This window comes from Hevea brasiliensis, chromosome 17, assembly GCF_030052815.1.
Source record: "Hevea brasiliensis isolate MT/VB/25A 57/8 chromosome 17, ASM3005281v1, whole genome shotgun sequence".
NCBI lineage: Eukaryota > Viridiplantae > Streptophyta > Magnoliopsida > Malpighiales > Euphorbiaceae > Hevea > Hevea brasiliensis.
The window spans coordinates 52605655-52625438 of NC_079509.1; the positions used below are offsets into that span (position 1 = coordinate 52605655).

General features: G+C 31.8%; 2 protein-coding genes across 7 annotated transcripts in view; both read right to left on the reverse strand.

Moving 5' to 3' along the window:
* Window positions 1-216: 216 nt before the first annotated feature.
* Window positions 217-1255, reverse strand: LOC110664976 (60S acidic ribosomal protein P3). The gene is made up of 2 exons (XM_021824891.2): window positions 959-1255; window positions 217-502 (listed from the first exon to the last, which is right to left on the reverse strand). The coding sequence occupies exons 1-2, from the start codon at window positions 1157-1159 to the stop codon at window positions 326-328; spliced, it is 378 nt and encodes a 125-aa protein (XP_021680583.2). The 5' UTR covers window positions 1160-1255; the 3' UTR covers window positions 217-325.
* Window positions 1256-2454: 1199 nt separating this feature from the next.
* The window catches only part of LOC110664977 (protein NUCLEOLAR FACTOR 1), a 42781-nt gene continuing 25451 nt past the window's right edge, over window positions 2455-19784 (reverse strand). For 5 of the 6 annotated variants that reach the window (XM_021824892.2, XM_021824893.2, XM_021824894.2 and 2 more), the window contains 16 exons: window positions 18609-18689; window positions 17058-17251; window positions 16329-16401; window positions 13190-13249; window positions 13022-13060; window positions 12835-12923; window positions 11977-12041; window positions 11557-11603; window positions 9942-10001; window positions 5637-5708; window positions 5050-5079; window positions 4862-4956; window positions 4605-4710; window positions 4375-4437; window positions 4178-4249; window positions 2455-2858 (listed from right to left, as the gene is read on the reverse strand). In XM_021824892.2, the coding sequence (XP_021680584.2) occupies window positions 2784-2858; window positions 4178-4249; window positions 4375-4437; window positions 4605-4710; window positions 4862-4956; window positions 5050-5079; window positions 5637-5708; window positions 9942-10001; window positions 11557-11603; window positions 11977-12041; window positions 12835-12923; window positions 13022-13060; window positions 13190-13249; window positions 16329-16401; window positions 17058-17251; window positions 18609-18689 (1221 nt within the window). In that variant the 3' untranslated portion in view covers window positions 2455-2783. The remainder of the gene's footprint in view (window positions 2859-4177; window positions 4250-4374; window positions 4438-4604; window positions 4711-4861; window positions 4957-5049; window positions 5080-5636; window positions 5709-9941; window positions 10002-11556; window positions 11604-11976; window positions 12042-12834; window positions 12924-13021; window positions 13061-13189; window positions 13250-16328; window positions 16402-17057; window positions 17252-18608; window positions 18690-19784) is intronic. The other variant, XM_058140052.1, reaches the window with a different exon arrangement.

The window sequence follows — 19784 nt, forward strand, 5'->3', positions numbered from 1 at the left end:
TACTATTATATAAAATTTATACCATTCATTCTAAATATTTTCAAATTTAATAAAAATTGATTTTAATTATAACTAATTTCACAGAATTAAAATCCCAAATTTTTATTCAAACTAAACACATAAAATTCAATTGCAAAATTTTGTAGAGAGTTGAATTGAATCAAACAAGCTCTAAAACTTGAAATTGCTAAATTGGGTGAACAGACAAATGCTAAATAAAGCATTGAAAATCTTCAAAAATATATATATTTTTCAATTAATACAAAAAGTTTCTCTACTTAAAAATGGTTAACGTCATATAAATCCAATTCACTAGAAATATTTTCTAATCAAATAGAGAGAATCCCATGTCATCATCACTTTCCTCTGCTGGCTCTTCCTTCTTTTCCTCAGCTGCAGCTGCATCAGCTGTGGCTGCTGCACCTCCTGCTGGAGCCGCTGCAGCAGCACCACCACCTCCACCAAAGAAAGCTCCTCCACCACCACCACCACCAATGATCACCTGTGCCGAACAATATAGAGTCCAAATCATATCAGACAAAACCAAATTCATCCATACACTTAAAATGGAGAACTGTTACTGCTGAAAAACCCAATTAGTCATAATTTTAGTTCCTAGAAAGCCGATCAACTAAACCAAAATCATCAAAACACCAATTACAAAATCAAACAAGGAAAAACAAAACTAGGTCTACAGAGTGTTATTAACTTCAGATACTGAGCTCCCCATCACAACCGCATTTAGATTTTTTTTTTTTTTTTAAGAAATAACCATATTCAGATAGTGAAATCCATATCATAAATTTTTTTCACAGCAAATTAATTTCTTAATCAACTTTAAAGGAAGACAAGCATAACACAAATCACAATTCTCACCAAGAAAACACTAAATATGATTCAAAGAATCAGTTTCTATCTAATAACATCTTAAACAAATGTAGGAGAGAGAGAGAGAGACCTGAAAAACGGCCGAGGAGGGGGTGATGAAAGAGAAAGAGGACTGGACACCGCCGGAGGAGTCAGCGGAGAGAGAGGTCTGGACGAGCTTCCTCTGTAGCTCGAAGGTGGATGAAGCGGAGGCCTCGAGGTCGCCGTCGGAGAGCTGCTTGGCAATCCATTGGCCATCAGAGTGGCGGCACACGAAGGTGAAGACTCCCATGGTGGATGGCTGCAGCGTCCGTGTTTTGGGCAGTCTTCAGAAAACCTAACAAAGTAAGAAGATGCCCTTTTTTATGTACAAAGTTATACATCAGATGCCTCGCCAAAACCCTAGGATATATTTTCCACCAAGAGACAAATTTGCCCCGAGCTTTTTCTTAATTCCATCGGTACCCTCCTGCACCTTTTATATATATATGTATTCTAAAAAGCCTTTTCTATTCTTTGTCAACACATAGAAAATCTTTATAAGAAATTAAAAAATTCATATAAAATTTTACAAAACATTTTAATTAAATTTAATTAAAAAAGGTATTTTCTATGTATAATTTTACATGATTTCTAGATTAAACAATTACATCAAAGAATTTTAAATATATTTTTTTTAAAATTAATAAATTATAATTTAATATTATTGAATTTTTAGACATAAGATATTGAGTTTAGATTCCTTAAAATTAAATAAAAAATAGCAAAAAAAGACATTGAAAAGAGATTTTACCCAACTACTAGCATATATTCTGTGTAAAAATATTCTAATAATTTAAATGCTAATTGATATAATAACTTTGCATAATATTGTATTCACTCTATTTATCTATATTATATAAATTCATTTGTTGCGTAGCAATTTATTACATTTATTAATAGCCTTTTTAGAACAATTTAAATTGAAGTATTCATTTAAATTAAATAAATATATAATAAATAATAAAAAAATTTATTATAATAAGAAAGTGATTGACTTAATTTTATGAAAAATTAACTTGTAAGTATTTAAAATTTTAAGTAATTATGCGTTTACTTAAAATATTTATAAATAATTGATTAATCATTGATGCGTTTAGTAAAAAATAATCTATAATTACTTCTATCATTAATATGATAAAAAAAGATATTGCATAAAATTTATATATAAACTTATGAAAATTAAATGAAAATAATATAATATAATAAAATAAAATATTTAATTAAACTAACTTATTAGCACATGACTTATAAACACTTAAATAAATAGTTTAATTTTCAATTTTTTTTAAAATTTTTTTAGCTTATAAACTCAAATATTATTATAAAAATCTAACCTATTTTTGAGGTTTGTCGATTGATTTAATTAACTTATAAACTAAAACAAACACTCAATATTCATGATTTTTTTTTCTATAAATATACTTCATTTACCGGTAATGTATGCTTTCTTCATTCTATTTGTCTTACATATTTTTTAATTTATAAACATTTAATTTACAATGATCAATTAATTTTGATTATTTAGGTAATCTAACAATTATTAGATAAAACAATAAAAAAATTATTAATTTAATAATTATAAAATCTATTAGTTATTCAATGAAACCAAGAAAAAAAATAAAACACTAATAACTAGTAGTTTCTAAGTAACCAAAGCCCTTTTATCTTCTGCTTTGGCCTCCCACCCACACTTTTTTTTTTTTTGGGAAAATCCCTCTTAGAATGCTACCATCATAATTTTGTCATTCTAAGCTAATTATATCAATTCTTCTGCCAGATGAGTTGTTAGCAATCAAATGGTTTTGGTTAGCCCGTCGAGCTTCCAGACTTTCCATGTTGCAGTAGTGAAACTTTATAGAGAACGAACAGGTCTTCTAACAGAATAAAAAGACATTCTTTTCCGATTTGATCATCCTTCTTGCAGAAGCAGTTCCAACGATTCTTTCCAGCTAAAGCATGCAGGAAATAAAATATATGTGTTAATTCATTGACATCACCAGTATGGTACTTCAAGAAGGAAAGGGCATGCACATGCAGCTTGATAAACTAATTATCAATTCTCTCATGATAAATAATTAGTTTTTCAGAGTTTGGCTAAATACCATACTACTAGTATGTCTTAACCTCACTGATGAACATTAGTTATATGAGCAGGAATCAAATCAGATTACACAAATGCAAGTTCATACTTTTTTAGTCTGCTACTTTCTTTTGTAGTTCATATTTTCACAAATCAATTGTTTAATTTATTGCATGCCAATTCTCATCTCAATTGTACATTTGAAGGTTATTAATCTAAAATAATATTTAAATTGAGCTTTTTATTAAATATTATTATAAGAAAATTTGTTGAAATACTAAATCCATATTGATGGACTTGAAATTTAGAATGCATAGCTGATTTATGAAAATGTGAATTAGAGAAAAAGTAAGACCCCACATAAAAACCTCTGTACCTCATAAATACACATGCAGATTCCTTCCTCCACTATTTCAAGTGTATTAGTGCTAAGGTTCATAGATAAGAAAAATATGGATGTGGTGAACAGTTTGTGTGATTCCCATGGCTTTTTTTACCCCCAATACATGTATCCCTCTATTTCAAGTATATTAGGCTTAGGTTCATGGCTAAGAAAAATAGGAATGTGGTGAACTGTTTTGAGTGATTCTCATGGCTTTTTCCTCCAATATATGTATGGCACTATTTCAATTGTATTAGTGCAAAGGTTCATGGCTAAGAAAAATAAGGAAGCAGTGAACTGCTTGTGTGATTCTCATGGCTGGTGACATTATGGGTAAAGAGCTCTATGGCTCTTTAAAAAAGCAATGGATTCTAGCGTATAAGATGTATAATGCAATTCTTGGGATAGATGATAAGTGTGGAGACTCCAAGAACAGCAAGCTCTGAAAGGAATTCTTGGTGTTGCTGAAGAAAAAGGGCATTAGAATTGATGAGATTCTCCTTAATCTAAGGGATAAAATTACTCCTTAATTTATGGGATGAGATTTTTCCTTAGTTCTTAGAAAAATCCCATTATATAAGATAGTTCGAATCCTTTCTTAATCTATGAAATATGTCTTGCGCTTCTCATTATAAATATGGACTATATATTATGTAAATGTGCAAGAGTGAAGTGAACAAAGATGTAGTCTTTGTGGTTCTTCCCTTCTCCTTCCTTTCCTCCTTTTTATTCTCTTTCGAAAAACTTAACAAGGGGAAAGGAAATTAAAAACAAAGGGAAGAAAAAGAAGAAAACAGAGTTTATACCCGTATTTGATCAAATTGAGAAAAAAGTACAGTGCATGTCATGTTATTGGCCCCTTCAAGCATGTTAACCACCTACAAGTAGGAAAGATTCCAAAAATGAAAAAACTCCAAAATGTCAGGGGGAAAAAGATACTTCAATAGTCAGCAGGCCAATGATGGGCAAACTAATCAGTTTTTGAGAGCTATACAGTGCTCACCTCAGGATAGAACTCCTTCCTCTCCGGAAGAGAATAGATAATCAAGTTTTGAATGCCCCGAATCTATTCACCAGGAAAATAAATATAAGGTTTACTGTTATGTGATATCAAATGATTGATTGTAATATTTGTAAACGACATTTTCATGCGAGAAAAGACCATCTGAATAAGCTTTTAGAAATGTAGCAAAAGTAATTGGCTATTTAATAAAATAACCAGGTTTAGAGAACCTTATATCTGTGGAAGAAATGAACTCTCTCGGTATAAAGCATGATCTTCTTTCTCCCTTCAAAAAACCAAACTCGAGCACGAGATACGTCACTCGGTTCAGTGTAGCTAAAGAAAAAAGTTAACATATTAGAATTGCAGTCAACAGTGGAATTTTTGTTTCTGATCAATAGTTTTTAGTTTTCTGATAAGATGCCCAATTTTTGGTAGGGAAGAAAAAAAAAAAAACTAGATCAAAGATGGAAAGGCAGCTTCTTACTCTGCTAGTACGCAGAAAGATGCATTCTGTGACTTCAAATAGTTGCGAAGTCTCACATATTCGAAGTAAGAACTAATAAATAGCATAATTCCTCCCTGCACAAAAGTTCCACGGATGGATGCTCAAAGCATAGCTGCACAAAAAAATTCCTATTTCTGTTTGCAATAAAAATAAAATAAAATAAATACCTGAGTAGAATCTTTGATCTTTGGGAACACCTGCATCAAGAAAACCATCAATCCACCTCAATGTTTTACCATGGCAAATGAGAGAGCAAGTTTATTTCACTCATTCTCAGAAACTTTAAAGTCCATAAACCCTATTCACTCCCCTTTTTTTTTCCTTTCCTTCATTAAGTTCCTTAATCCTTACACCCTTCAGCTAAATAATAATAATAATAATAATAATAATAATAATAAGAAAGCAAACTCAAGTATTATAGCTTTAAAGGTGTTTCTCTCTATACAATGATCACATGTGAGATAAATAGGATGATTCAAACAAAGCAGTCACTTGAATCTACTCTTACAGCCTGCTATTGCAAATATTACAATAAGAAAATTGTAAGGCCTTCGCTAGCCTAAAGTAAAAAAAAAAATCAATAAGAAAATCAATCTGCTGCTGAACTCGAGGAAAGTTGTAAGGCCTTTCTATAGCCTATAGTGAAGCAAAATGAGAAATTGATGCACTGGCCAAAAGAAAATGTACTATCTTACATAGTTTATCCACAGAAGTTTACATTGACAAAACTAAAAGAGCAACTTGAGAAACAAACCATTTTAATGAAATATTCAAGACGAGCATCATCAACATTTGCCACTGAGTTTACATCAAATCGCTCGTAAACCTGTTATAATAGAAAGCAACAGTATAAATAAAAAATTCAGAGGCTGAAACAAACTCCACTTATCAGTGTAAAGTTCATTATCTTGCCAAGTAAGAAACAAATCAAACTAGTAACACATCTAAATAAACAACAGAACCACACTACCCATTGGGAAGAAGTGATAGAAATATCCTTGAAGATTCAAGAATATAATAAGCACATCATGTGCTTCAGTATGAATACATTGTGTGAATGTTCTCTAGCTGTGATGTATGGGTGGGTTGTGTACAATTGTGTGTATTTTTTTCTTGCACGTCTGCAGTTTTTGTGTTTTTTATGTGAACCTGGTGTCTAACAGAGCTGAATGGCGAAAAAATATCCATATAACTTACCTCAACTAGTTTGACATTAAGGCTTAACTGTTATTGCATGCAGTTTGTGTTTGCATGCAATTGTGCATACATGTGGTCATAAGCATGGGTATCTATATGTATTGTGGATGTAGAGGTGGCCATAGTTGGTTTGAAACCGGACCGGTACAGCGTGGAACTGAAACTAGTCAAAACAGAATTTACCGAAGCCAATCCTGGATTTGTAGAAACCAACTTGAACTGGAGCAGAACAAACAGGTCTGTTTTTAGGTCAAAACTGAATTTTTCCCTTAAAAGAAGGGAAAATTTTGACCATTGGATTTGATCATTGGAATATCACTTGGGGGAACAAGTCCTACTTTGGTGGTGAACTAGAAAATTAGAAGGCATATAAGTACTAGCAAATCAAACTAAAATGACTTAGGCAATTTTGGTGATGGGGAACCCTATTTCAAGAGCCCAGTTTCAAGCCTAGTTCAGTGTGTAGCCTGCCAATTTGATATTTACACTCTTAGATACATAATCCTTAACATGGTATGAAAGCAGGTTAGAGCTCGATTTCAGTTTTAGTTCAATTTCCCCGTGTTGTCGCTGCATTTCAGTTTCAGGTTTCAAGTGTCAACCGAATGTCCTAGTTGTCACTTGATGGGGTATGTTGGAATATCACTTGTGGGAATAAGTCCCACATTTGTAGTGTGCAAGAAAATTAAAGAACATATAATTGTTGGCAAACCAAATCAAAATAACTTGTGCCATTTTGATAATGGGGAGCCCAATTTCAAGCCTAGTTCATCGTACAGCTTGTCAATTTGATACACACTCTTGGTTCCTTAATCCTTAACAGATCAAATTCGAAAGTTGAATCAGACCAAGTCGAAACTGAAATTGGAACCCAGGGGACCTTTAGGTCCAATCTAGGTCCCCATAGCCTTGGAATCGAAACTGCCAGTAAAGCTTTGGCTTGGAACTACACCGTGGCTGGCCCTATGTAGATGTATCCACATCTACATGAGTTTCCATGAGAATGTGCATAGTTACCTGAAACAAGGTACATCTCATGTTGAGGTAGGGGCATAGGGATGAGATACACCACTTAATTTAGTGTATAGTGCATAGGCATAGGCTTAGTTGGTACATTAATTTGGATTGCAACAAATGAATCATACCTATTTAGGTTGTAAGGCTTTTTATTAAATAATTCTATTAGATCTAATGTACTTTTTCCATCTAATAAGTACCTTGTATCAGAGTTGAGAAATTCTATGGCTCAAATCTTTAGTATTCTCTTACTTGTTACCTGTGTCTACTCTTTAGACAAAATACCGTCAGCCCTTTTTATTAAGAAATTAAGAAACTTTAGAAATGGAAGGAAGGAAGAAACAGATGTAGAAATAGAAAAAACTTGTGATTTTACATTTAATTTGATAATTTCCTTCTTACCATAGTAGACGTAATAATGAAAAGTATCTAATTTCAATTAGAATGGAAATTACAATTATTTTAAATATATCAATGAATAGTTATTGAAATGAAAGTCTTCTTTAAACAATTTAAAAATTGGTCTACCTAACCCCACAAACACCTTCAAAAACCCTAATGTTAAATAAGCCTACACAAGAAAGTCACCAAACTAGAATTATGAGAGCCCAAAAAATAGTCACTAACTTTTCCTTCTTATTGTTCTTTCCTATTACCTCTCTCTCTCTCTCTCTCTCTCTCTCTCAAAATCCATCTTCAATATCTTTCTCACTGCCCCCCTTGGCTCTTGCTCTCACTCTCCCTCTATGAATTCAATTTGAAAAAAAAAAAAGGAAAGAAATGGGATCTCCTGTTTTGGCAAATCCAAAATGTGCACCACCTAAATGGCTAAATCCAAGCAGCATTACTATGATCTTAGACACGTCCTGGACTGTGGTACTATCAAGGGGTGCGTATTGGGTAACTGTGAACATGGGTATGTATACATGAGCTTAGAAGGGGTGGACAAAAATCCATAGCTATATTAGCATTTTTTTCAACTAATTATCTATTTCTCTACCAACCTATCCATATAATATCTAAAAGTGCAAATCTTGACAACAACATATTGGAGAAAGAAGTCCCTTGTAATTTACGGATAAATTATTTGTTCGATTTAAAATTTTCTGATATCTACCTGCTTATATATCCACACATGATCTCATCCTCCTCTATGGACTTGTAGTGGTTATATAAGGCCCTTCTTACAAAGAAAGAGCCATGAGATTAATAAAGGCAATGATTTTTGGAAATATATTAACGTACTTTCGTGCCAATACTAAGTACTGCTGCTAATGCCATTACTGCTACCAGGACACACTTTACATCCTTACATTAAGTAACTGCTAAAAACCATTTAGCCAAGAACTCAACTATTGGCTTCATGGTTCATTGTCTCAAATTTCGGAAGTCCTAGCATCAAGCTGTAAGCTAGTCACACCGTTAGGAAATAGCATTGTTGCAATTAAAGTTCAGCAACAAAATTAAATATCAGTATGCAAGAATATCAAGTTTCAAATTTTGTTAAGACAAATGACTAAGGCACATTTTGGTCATTAGATAACAAAAATTTGGAATAGAAGCTGGGAAAAAAATCTAGCTGATCAATCCTTTGAAGGAAAGGAGGCAGAAATAAACTTTAGTTTTGAATTGCAATGTTTTGTATTCCCTGATTGCAGTAAAATATTTTATTTTGACAAAAAAGATAAACATTCAGTAAGCAGTTGAGCAAAACGTGACATACATGACCTTATTTCAATGAAATTTCATGTTGGGTGAATTTGAAGCAACAAATTAATTTTACTTACAATGTAGAAAGCAGGTGCTAATTTTAATGACCAAGGGAAAGATAACCACGATATCAAGTTATAGGAAGTCGCAAGAAAATTCCTAAAGCCTAGATTATAATTGGGGCGTGTTATTTGCACTCCACTAATTTATATTCACACTCCCCATTTATACTTTTCAAAAGTAAATAACAAAATTTCCCTTGACCTAAAATCACAACCTTTAATCAATAAAAATTACCCGAAATGACAAGTTATAGTCTACACCAACCATTATTCTCCCTAGCTGAATTATTTATCACAAGGACTGGAATCTGCATCTCAATACATAAGGCTTTAAAAGTTCACTTAAAATGATATTATCATATTTATACAAGGTTTTAACTGCTATGTTCTATATGAAATTCATTCACTAGGCTGAATTTCTTCATAAACACAGGAAATATAGCCAAAATTTGATTATTAGCCCTACCACTAAACTGCAAAGAATTGTAGTTGTTTGACAATGGTGATATTTTTACTAGAACATTTTCATTCTAGTTATATGGTAATTTAGCAGGAAGTCAAAGCAGCAAAATGACATCAGTTTTTTTTTTTTTGGTCGAACAAAATAATGTAAATTAAACAACTAATTGCAAGGCTTTTTTACTTTTACACAGAGACTTCTTGTTAGCACCTTCTTTGCACAAAAGGTGTCAAGCAAGAAGAGAAATAAACCGTAAGTTGAACAATTATGAATATTCGAATTAATTATCATTCCAGATTAAAGTTTACTTGTCAAAAGATTAATTTATAGTGCAAGTATAAATGAGTAGATACAGTTCCATCCCAGAAGCTTAAATGTGCCTTGCTCTTGAAAACTTCATTAAGCAGACATTAACAACCAGGATTATAGCATATTGTTTGAAAAGGGAAAAACAAAACAATGATTATAAATGAACGTTCAGGGAATAAGGATTATAAACCAAAACTAACAACCTAAGCAGACAGAGAAAAATACAGCAATATAAATCAATTTGGCTAATTTATCATATCAAAACTAATTTCACAATTGAAACAAACAAGACAAGCAACCATACCTGTCGCACTTGGAGTAAGACTTTTGAAAGAACACCTTTATACTCGCAAACTAACTTTACCTGTCAACACCACCAAACAAATGATCCTTGCATAACATTTGAAGATGATGGAAAAGAAAATGCAATATTATTTGGATAAATAAAATTTATGGATGATGCATATCTATTTCACATGCAAAAGCAAAGAACAAGACATTACATGACAACAAAAATAGGCAAAACCTTTCAATTTCCTACATATAAATAACTTCATATAGATCTTCCTTCCTCAACGTATTTGCAAACGCATGTTATGGGTATTCTTAGTTTCCTGTGTGGCAGTACTGGTTGTGTTTTGGTTTTTGATCATTTAAGTGATCAGACCCTCATTAGCTATCTAAAAGCCTCAAATTTCAGCATAAATCAATTTTTTACCATGTTAGTCATAGGATTAAAACCGGATTATTGAAGTGGAGACATGCCACAGGAGTTTTATGTGATCGCAAGATTCCCAATAAGTTGAAAGGAAAATTTTACCGTATGGCCATACGACCGGCCATGTTATATGGTCGTGAATGTTGGGCAATGAAGGAGCCGTATATGTCTAAGATGAGAGTTGCGAAGATAAGAATGTTAAGGTGGATGAGTGACCATTCTAGACTAGATAAAGTTCATAATGAGAGTATTAGAGAAAATGTAGGAGGGGTGCCAATTGAGGATAAGTTGACAGAAGGGAGATTGAGGTGGTTTGGTCATATGAAGCGTAGATATACGGACGCTCCAGTTAGACAAGTAGAGCACATTGGGTTAGAGGATAAAAAGAAAAGAAGTAGTAGGCCTAAACTAACTTAGAGGAGAGTAGTACAACATGACCTATAAGCATTACACATTTATGAGGATTTAACCCAAAATCATTTAGAGTGGAGAAAGAGAATCCATATAGCCGACCCTAACAAATTTTTTGGATAAAAGCTTAGCTGAATTGAGTTGAGTTGAGTTCATACTTCTTGCAGCTTCACAACAAAAGAAAAGAAAGCATACTTACTTAGGACAGTGTACATATGACTAACTAATATTGAATTGTGCGTAGTGATGGTAGCATTTTTTTTTCCTTTTACCCATGCTCACACAAATTACATTGAACTAGCCACAATAGTTATATCATCTGCAGTAATTATGAAGTTTTTGTTATTGGAAGTCAACTAACCCTATATATATGTCCTTACTATTTTCCTAAATGGGTAGCTCAATCTTAGGGATTGTTTTCCTAAATAGCTAGAAATAATTGTATATAAATTTTTATCAATTATACTTGATCAATACAACAAGAAATTCAATTCCCTTACAGTTGGGATACTTTTGCATTCAATCGCTACTACCCAAAAATTGAAAACACCAAGATCTTAACAAGAGTTAAAAACTTAATAGAAGGAGCATATGGCTCTTGAAACTAGGTATAAAAAAGAAAGGTTGTCTCCACTTGCAATGAATGCACCTAGGTGCAGGAGCATACAGCTCTTAAATGAGACCTATGCAGCCTCAATGCAATGCAGAACCACATAGAAAAAGGACCTGAAACTGCCTCCTAAAATTCAGATGTGTAGCACAAGAAAAAAAAGAGAAGTAATAATCGCACCTTCCCTTGGTGGTTAGCACATTGGTGAGTGAATGAAGCATTAATGTCTGGAACAAGAAAGCATAGTCATAAAGAGTCATAAATTAATCAATTTGGGCAGAGATACTTTGCAACATACTAACTGCATCATAGCATGCATAATACACAGAGATGATAATTAAAATAAAGCACATAATCATAAATCCATAGTATGAGAAAAATTGTTGTAGCCTACTCCGAAAAAAGCAGGATGAATCAACATATGGGATTTCACAGTAAGTGTCATCAATTAAACCAAGCAAACTCTGTTCTTTAAGCTCCTTGAATTGCATAATTAAGGGGGAAAATTACAGTAACATCATTGAAATGCTTTTGTGATTAAGTAGGAAAAACTATCAAAAGCCTGCATGTAGTAGGAGAAACACACAAGAAATAAATTACCTGGGTTTACATAATGACCTAAAACAATTGTTTGCCGATAAAATCTTGCATTTCCATCCAGATACCTAACATGAAAACCAGTTCCAATGAATCAACATATTTCAAGGAGATATGACAAATAATTCCAACTTGTGCAAGCACCCATTACGTTAAGACTGAATGATCAACAAAATCCTAAAGTTTATGTACAGTATCAATTTTGGTTGTGTATTAACATTAGAAACAATTGCTCCTAGGGCTAGCATGTTGGTTTAAGGTCATGACTTGTGTATTTTCTGAGTTGGTGCCAATATGACAATGTTGACTAGGATTCTAACTGAATAGTAGGTTCTAATTTGACTGATTAAACAAACTCAATTACAATGAAAAATGCATTAATTCGGTCAAAGAGGCGATTAGTAGTCGATCAAAGTCCTAGTCAACATGATTTGTTTCTATTATGGAAAGTCAATCACTATATTATTTCTCTGTATATTCTGTATTCTGTATTCCTATTTAGAATTTCTTATTTAGGATTTCTTCCTAATTAGTAGAACACAATTATAGGAATCAATTGTATATATATACCCATGTACAGATTAATTGAAATTAAGGAGAATCATCTCTTTCTACAGTCCCAATCAGCGTGCCACCAAAGCTAGCTTATCAAAGGCATGCACCCTTAAATCCCAGCTCCATGCATAGGAATAGTTGTTGCCAATGTCAAATCACATAGCCAAATTGAAAAGAAAAAAATTGACAATATTGAAAATGCATAAAAAATTCAAATTTTGCTTTATCATTCGCCCTAACATCAATGGTAAGCATCAAACCTAAAGAAGAAGCTTTATAAAAGCTTAATAGAGATGGTACACATACCACTTTCTAATTCGCATAATATCAGTCCCATGTTGCTTAGAAGGTATATGGTTCAATTGTCCGAGAACCTTAGTGAGAAAGTTCCAATTCTGGATATTATTTGCCAAAAAGAGGAAGGAGAGAAAAAGGATATCAACACTGTCAGCCATAAATGCATACAATTAAACCAATAAATTTCTTGACTTACCTGCATTGTTATTACATCTGCATGATCAATAACAAGAACCTGCTCATACCAATTAAACATAATGTGCCTGTTAGCTTTAAGCATTCTAAAGATAGAATTAAAAGAAACAAGCTGACAAAATCTAAAGGAATTTTTGTAAAACCAGCAAATAATTAAAAATATTATTACCTCTATGGAAGAAAGATAATCAACATCTGTTTCCTTGTCAAGTATGGCCTTCTCAATTCTCTGGCAATGACAAAATATTATTAATAGGATACTTAAGAAAATTACATAAAACATTTGCCAATCCTCTGCGTTTGAGTAAAGAATTAATGATGGTACGAAAATAGTCATCACACATTACGCCATCCCTTAGTAACTTCACATAAATACAGTACACCATTGTTAAACTGTATAATAATCTTTGACATTTTCGTTTCTCTATTTAAACTAAAAATTCGCTACCTCTCGATGCCATCTAGCTAAAAATAAAATAAAAGGAACAAAACAATAAAAGGGAAAAGGTCCAAAACAAACCCTCTGGTTTATCACATTGGCCCTTCAAGAACTAGGGTATTGTTAGTCAATGCCAGGGATATCTTTTGTTATTTATTAGGGAATTTACAATTTAATTTCTGTACTTTAATGAGACTAACTATTTGGTCCCTGTATTTTGAAAATTATACTATTTAGTTCCTATATTTTTTTCGGTTAAACCATTTAGTCCCTTCATCAAATTTACCGTTATTAATGCTATTCAAACAACTATTTAGTCCCTTTATTTAAGGAAACTAATTAATTGATCCATGTATTTTGAAAAATACAATCCCTCAATTTTAGAGAAAATAATTAGTTGACATCTGTATTTTGAAAAGTACATTTTTTTGAAAACTATATTCTTAGATAAAAATAAAAATTTTGCTATGTGAAGACTAAATCTGAATTTACATTTTTTTTTTAAATTCCAATTCCTTTGACATTATTTTTGTATTTTCTCTACCACGAAATAATTTTCCTAATTACTTGGAAATTCAAGGAATCTAATTAACTTTTTTGTGTAAATAACTTGTATTATTTTTATCAACAGATGAAAAGAAAGAGAGAATAAGGGGGAGAAGAGTATTGGTGTAGAGGAAAAGAAACATGGAGAGAGAGAGAGACAGAGAGAGAGAGAAAGATAAAGGAAGATAAAAGAGAAATAAGAAGAAGAGGATTAGGGTAATTTAGGTATAAAAATAATTATGGAATTAAATAGTGAACAGAGTCAAATTACAAAGACTAACTAATGTATTTTTCCAAAATTTAGGGATTAGTTTTATTAAAATAGAAGACTAAATAATAGTTTGACTAGTATTGACTAATGAAAAAATTTACAGAGGACTAAACGGTTTAACGGAAGCAAATTACAAGAAATAAATATTGTATTTTTCAAAATATAGGGACCATGTAGTTTCATTAAAATACAGGGACTACCTATTTATTATCACTTCTAGCAAAAGATAATAAGCGCACATTTCACATGGTGGTTATCCATCAATACTCTACACAATTGAACTAAACCTTAATCACTTAATTTTGCAAACCTTTACTTCATTTTGTGATTTATAATCAATTCTTTTTTATTTTATCAACTATATGCACTACTTTTCAAGTTGGTGTCAATTGTAGCCAATTTGGAGAGCACATGCCACAATTCCCAACTTGCTAACATGGCACGTATATTGATAAAAAAAAGATTCACGTAAACATATTTGAAGAGAGGGAGGGAGGAGTAGATAGTGAGAACACTGAAAATTTCATACTATTTTCTTTTTTGACTTTTTAAACCATTTCTTAATAAAATATATGTTACCAGCAATTTAAGAGTCTTGGCATATGCCCTTCTAAACTTGCTTTCAATATACACCAATTTCAAAGGTTGTATATATAATTGACAAAATCAAAAGAATTGGTTATAGTTGCAATTTTAGGCAAAGGTTAGGATTTTTTCCCATAGATAAATGCATTCATAATTTTAGAAGAAACAATCATGGTGGGGACTTGGGCCTACACTTCTTGCCTTATGCACAAGAGCCTTCCTAGTCGGCTTCATAATTATACATATATATTGAAAATTTGTATCAAATCTTATGATTCAACTCTCAATTTGACAACTTAGGCTTAATTTGATTCATGAAATAAAACAAAGTAGGAATGGAATGACAATCCATGGTCATAGAATAGTTATTCTCATTCTATGCAATAACTATTCCATATTTAAAATTCAACAAAAAGTTGACATTTACAATAGATATTCTATGAAATAACAATTCCACAGCCCCATATAAAACTTGAACCAAATTTTCGAATAAATATTCAACATTGGATAATTATTCTATTCCCACGCTATTCCATTATGAAGATCTCAAACCTCAACAAGAATCTCATAGACACTGGTCAACAAGCTACTATGAAGAATCTCAAACCTCGATAAGAATCTTATAGACACTAGTCAACAAGCTACTAGCACTAGTTAAAAAATCCTTAGCATTACTAGACCTATCCTTTTAGGAAAAGGAGAAAAAAAAAATGGAATCTAACTTTTCTTGATCACAATTGACAAAAATTAATGAAAGACTTGCAAGTAAATCATCCTTAACAATATCTCAACAATTTTCGTAGTAAGCAACCAAGAAATCATCGAGCTAAAATGCTTCATCCCGTCCATTCCAAAAACCAAATCCCTAATATTCTCCCCAGAATCTTGGGCACCAATCTAGTCAAAATAACAAAGGTGTTGTCTCCACCACTTTAGAAATGGGGAACACTATAAAAATGGGTACCACAAATATATCATTTATTGTTGGTCCTCCTACCAATTAGTCGCCCTACGAAATTACAAGGTATTGCAATAAGAACAATGCATACGATAAAATAACTATAGTAAACAAGAATTCACAAGCTTAACAAACCATAGGAACAATGTGTGTAGAATGAGATGATTCTCCTTAATTTCAATTAATCTGTACATGGGTATATATATATAATTGATTCCTATAATTGTGTTTTACTAATTAGGAAGAAATCCTAAATAAGAAATCCTAAATAGGAATACAGAATACAGAATATACAGAGAAATAATATAGTGATTGACTTTCCATAACAATGTGCATGAATTGTGACATAACAACAACAATAAACCTTAATCCCAAACTAGCTGGGGTCGGCTATATAGATCCTTTTTCGCCATTCACGTCTATTTGAGACCAATTCTACATCAACATTCGAAAATTGTACAAACCATGACATAAAGATAAGAAAATTCAAGGATAGGGTACAAACTTACAGCATGCAAGTTGAGAGGAGAAGCGACAATCATGTCGGAGGAATAGAAATCACTGTATAATTTTATGCTCCTCCTACAAGAGAACAAAAGGGGAAAAAAGTAAGTAGTACAAAGAAGAATTACAAGCTAATTGATTCTCTATCTGTTTCTTCTTTATTAAATAAGCACAGTGGAGAAAAGATAAGAGGGTTATTTCGGTTGTTCTCATCATATTAAAAGGCTTTAAATGCCAAAGCATGGTTAAACATAATTTACTGAATAAAATACCATAAGGTAAAGAATCAGGCAAAATTAAGACAAATAGCCACAGAAATAATGCTTTTCAAGCATGGGTATTTATAACCCCAAACCTTTAATTGGATTCCTGTTCCATGAGAAATTTGGACCCAGACTCCTCTATTTGACTAGGATTATAACTTAAAAGACTCATTTATTTGAGACCTGTGATGACTAGGATTATCAATAAATAAAATAAATTAAGAGTTTAAGACTCATAGCACTAGCACTCAAAATTGACAAAAATTACAGAAACACCCTGTTGAATCCTGTAGCAAAATAATTGATACCATAGGAATTACCTTACTCTTTGCATCAAAAACTCCCCTAATTTAATTTAGATCTCAAAAATGAAGCATTTTAAGTAATCAGAACACTGAAATTCATTTAACAACTTGGTCAAATTATAACACGAATCTGAAACAGCCCACAAATATAAGAGCAATAATTTACCTTGTGAACTTAATGCCTATCATAAAGTCATCATCATAATTTCCACTAAAAAGTGCTTTATAGTCGCATGGTTTTGAAGACTTCGAACGTTTTGAATTTCCAACATTTTGCATGAATTCATCACCATCTACAATTTCTTCATCATCCCGTGTTCCAAACTGATTATAGAAACGATCAGCATGCTCTACATTGACCTGTGAAATTGAGTAGAAGGGTAAAAATATAGAAAACTGTTGCTCAAGAAAGAGGGAGTGAGAGGGATGAGACATTGAGACCCTTCAATGCTCTGTCATCATTTGTGAATCAAATAAGAATTTTGCACAAATTCAGATGAGGAACAATGAGACAGTACAAATTGAAATGGGTCCCCTATATAAAACATAGTTTGAATTTAAGTGATGATCACAAAATTTAATATCAGCAGTATTTGTGCGATCAGCCATTATTGCATTCAAATGTTGAGTAATCTTATTATAAGAAAGAAGAATCCATGCTACAACAATCATAGCATCCCATGCAAATAGATGACAAACCATCCAATCATGATTTCATAAAAAATCAATACCAGAAACCCAGCACTTTGAACCCTTCTGCAAATTTCATAGGTTTCAAAAACTCAGACTTTCAGAGGCACCACTTTGCATTAAGAAATTATTAGCAAGAGTCTAACAATGAAAATCTTATTGCAAGCTATCAAACTGTATCATTATTAAAGAACACATTAAGAATGAATATGAAGCCTCTGCACAGGTTGGGCAGCGAAGAATTCATTGTTAGTCTCTTGGCAAAACCTCAACCACCTAAATAGAAAATCAAAGATAAATGACAGAGAAATAGTTACAACCATAATGCTCATAAAACAAATGTGACAATTGATGGAGTATTATGCTAAAAAAAAGCCAACACATAATACCTGTTAAATAAAATAATTTAACTGCATGCTGTCCTTGTCTTCATAACCACTTTGATATGTGTGTGCAAAGGCTTTGAAAAGTCATTGGCTTATTTAAATATTTAACTTTACTTGAATATCTTTCGAAAAGAAAATATACTTTCCAAAATGTAACAAAAGAATATGAATAAGCCATTCAAGAAATTCAGCATAGGACTATATTTACTGAACCATTTGATGTGCAGTAAATTTGAGCAAAAGCAAATGGGGATGAGTGTTTCAGAAACTTCAACAAAAAGCATAACTTGTTGAAATAGTTTATTTATACCATTAGGAATTCTCTCATATGCAATAAATAAACAAGACGATGAGGAACACATGTTCCAGTTTAAGTGAAACAGCCAAAAAAATAAAACAAAATTACAAGATAAATAAAGATTCCATATGAGGGCAAATCTGAACATTCCGCTGAATCAGACAATTCACAGACAAATCACCAGTGGTTTAATGACTAACAAAAACTAGTTACACAAATAGATATCTGTCATATAAAATGTAAACAAGCAATCTTAGGCATTAAATCAAGTGTTTGAAACTACAATATCATGCTGGTGGCACTGGTTCAAAAGAATGCGTCACAAATAAAAAAGACAGAATACCTTGTATGCTTGAGGCGTCAGTTGTATTAGCCTCCTAACAACCCGAAGTGCTATATTTCTAAAAGGCAATAAGATCAAAACCTGTAATCACAGCATCACAACAAGTATTATTGAGTGTTCTTGTAAATAATGCAATTAAAGAAAAGTGGCAACTAACGAGAAAGAATAGGAGGACAAAAATTCAACCATTCATTATGTTTTGATAGATGATACATTTCTTTCACTGAATTATGGTGAATAAAATTACTTCATGGAAGCGTATCAGTTGGTAACTCCTTAAACTCTGGATGCCATGGTTGACAATAAAATTATAAATGGCTGGTCCAAGAGTAGATGTGATGCAGTCACGGAAGATTTATGTTGATTTAATTTTTCATTGTAAAGTTGGAAGTTTTATGTTTATATTAATTAGGAAATTTATATTATTAAGAATTTTATTATTATTATGGAAGTAGCAATGGTGAAGCATAAATTAAAAAAATATAAAATATAGTCGAGCTATACCTTTACCCCAAATAAATTTAACCTTTTATTAATTTCGCTATAATTTTACCACAAGTTAAAATTTTTATAAATTTCTTTTGAAATTACTTTTTAATCAATAAAGACAATTAGAAAATTAAAGTGTTTTTAATTAATTAAGATAATTAGAAAATCAAATTTCCATTAATAAAGCAAAATAGAATAAAGGTAATAATAATAAATTACAAAACAATTAATTGTTTTATTGCTTTTTTTTTTTTAATTTTGCTATTATTCATAATCATGAAAAAGTTTAAATATGGCCCCTTCAAAGTTAAAGGTCTAACTCCACCATTGGAAAGTAGTATTTTATTTTATTTAGGAAGTTAAGTTGTTTTTGGATTTCCAATAAGAATTTGCCAAGTATTTTCCTTTTTAGAATTCCTAATCCTAATACTAGTAGAATCATAAATACTACTATAAATACCTATGTCCTCTAGGTATTTTGAGAGAGAATTTACCATGATTATAATAGATATTGAGAATTAATGAAGTGATGAGAATATGTTTCTCTACCCTTTATGCTCTTCTTATTCCACATCAATATGGTATCAGAGCCCGAAAATCCAACCTGTGTTTTGGCTTTGAAATTTTCATTCCTTAGTTTACTATTAAACAAACAAACTCCCCGCTACCATATAAAGCCTCACAACA